We start from the raw sequence: 1789 nt of genomic DNA on the forward strand, positions 1-1789 counted from the left end.
GGGGACAGGGGGGCGGCAGGGGTCCATCCCAAGCCGAGTCCTTCCGGGGGGGGGCGGCCGTCTCCCCGTCCCCTTGCAGGGGCTGCGTGAGCCCCATGGAGGAGCGGGGGCCAAGATGAGCGAAGGGATAGACACCCTCGGGCCCCCCTTAGCTGCCGAGTGCATTGTCCATAGAGGGAAATCCCCAAATCACTGCGCTGACTGCATCCTAGGCCCTGCTGTGTCCCAGCGCTGCCCTCTCTAGCGGAGAACGAGAGCCATCCGGACAACACCCCAACCATCCCCCAGCGGAGTGGAGTGGAGCCAAGGCTCTTGCCCAATGCAATCGCCCTTGGGGGCTGTGCTAAGAAACATGCCCAAGGTCACTGCAGGGGTCAGTGGCAGTGCCAGGATTGGCGGATTCTCCAGCGCGGTGCAAGGCCACTCCGATCCCAACGGTTTGCAGCGCCTCGGCTGCCTCCTACAATGGCCCCGAGGGTGCTGGGCGAGCCGTGAGGGCCCCTGGGGGGAGACTGCCCCCCACCTCAGCCCCAAGCTGGCCGGCCGGCCTGCCCCTTGGGCACATCGAAGGCCTGGGAGCCGTGGCCCGACGGCCGCGAGCCACATCTCGCTGCTGTGCTTTGCCACGTTTTCTCGGCGGCCTGCTCCTCTGCTTCGCATTTGGATGATTAAAGGCTCCGTGCAGTCCAGGAATGTGCGGCTCTGCCCCTCCCGCCCCTCCGCTACTTGCCACTTCCTGCCTGCAACTAATTTACCATCCCCAGAACCCTCCGCAGGAAACATCCCTGCGCGGAGCCGGCGGGAACGGGACGCCGCTCCGACGCCGGGCTCTCAGCGGCCCCTGGTGCTCGCCGAAGGGGCAGCACGAGCATGGGGAGAGGACAAGTTAAATGCGACTTGGAGCTGGGCCGTGGGGGGCAGGTTACACGCAGAGGCCTCGGGGCCTTCTGCCATCAGCCAGCCCCACTTTGAGGACCCCTGGGAGCAGAGCGGATGGTCTCAGGGTGACAACGGTCCACTCAGCTCTTCTTAGGTGCCCGACACGCTGGCGAGGAAGGGAAGGGAACAGGGCAGGAGGCCTGGAGAGGCTAAGGGAGGTGCCCGGGGTTGCACGGGGAGTCTGTAGCAGAGCAGACGGGTCCTTTCAGTCCCCTAAAGGCTGCACCTGACTTTCCCCCTCCATCTTCAGTGAGCCTGCCCAGCAAGTGGTGTGCCCCTTGCACAGTGGCGGGGCCATTTCCCCCCTGGCTCTTTGTACCGAGGTGCACAACTTGTTTGCTCTTCGGGGTGGGGAGTTGTGGGAAGGCACTGGAGGACCATTAGTGCTCATGGGATTTCTGCCAGTCCCATCCCTGGCTTCCACCCCTATCCCCTGCTAAATTTGCTCAGGCTCAAAGCATCCCCTCCACCCCCCATCTCCGATCCCGGCCTGTGCAGGGTTGGGAAAAAAAGAGGGGTAAGAGGCAGGTTAGCTCTGTGACGATTCCTTGCCCTAGGGACGTCTCCAGGGAGCTTGGCCCTCCCTGCCTGACCCTGCTGCTTTGAAGGGCAAGGTCCAGGTTTAGCAGCGGCTGATAAATGATGGAAGAAACCTGGGCCTGCTTGGCTCCATTGGTGCTTGGATGCAGGCAAGCCGGCTGCAAATTGGGCGGCTTTCATCAGAGCAAGCCTACGAAGGCACCGGCGCGGTACCACTCACGTGCCCATGAACTCCAGCGTGGCGGCGGTGGTTGCCTGGGCCACAGCCTGGATCTCCTGCATGCCGCTGCAGCCGTAGGGGGTTCCGCAG

General features: G+C 63.9%; 1 protein-coding gene across 3 annotated transcripts in view; it reads right to left on the minus strand.

Annotated features, from left to right (window-relative positions):
• The window catches only part of LOC102375464 (D-threo-3-hydroxyaspartate dehydratase-like), a 22554-nt gene that overhangs the window by 19197 nt on the left and 1568 nt on the right, over window positions 1-1789 (minus strand). For all 3 annotated transcript variants that reach the window (XM_025207362.1, XM_025207361.1, XM_025207360.1), the window contains exon 5: window positions 1700-1778. In XM_025207362.1, coding sequence (XP_025063147.1) covers window positions 1700-1778 — 79 coding nt within the window. The remainder of the gene's footprint in view (window positions 1-1699; window positions 1779-1789) is intronic.

The sequence above is a fragment of the Alligator sinensis genome, unplaced genomic scaffold (assembly GCF_000455745.1).
Source record: "Alligator sinensis unplaced genomic scaffold, ASM45574v1 scaffold1298_1, whole genome shotgun sequence".
In the NCBI taxonomy this organism is placed as follows: Eukaryota; Metazoa; Chordata; order Crocodylia; family Alligatoridae; genus Alligator; species Alligator sinensis.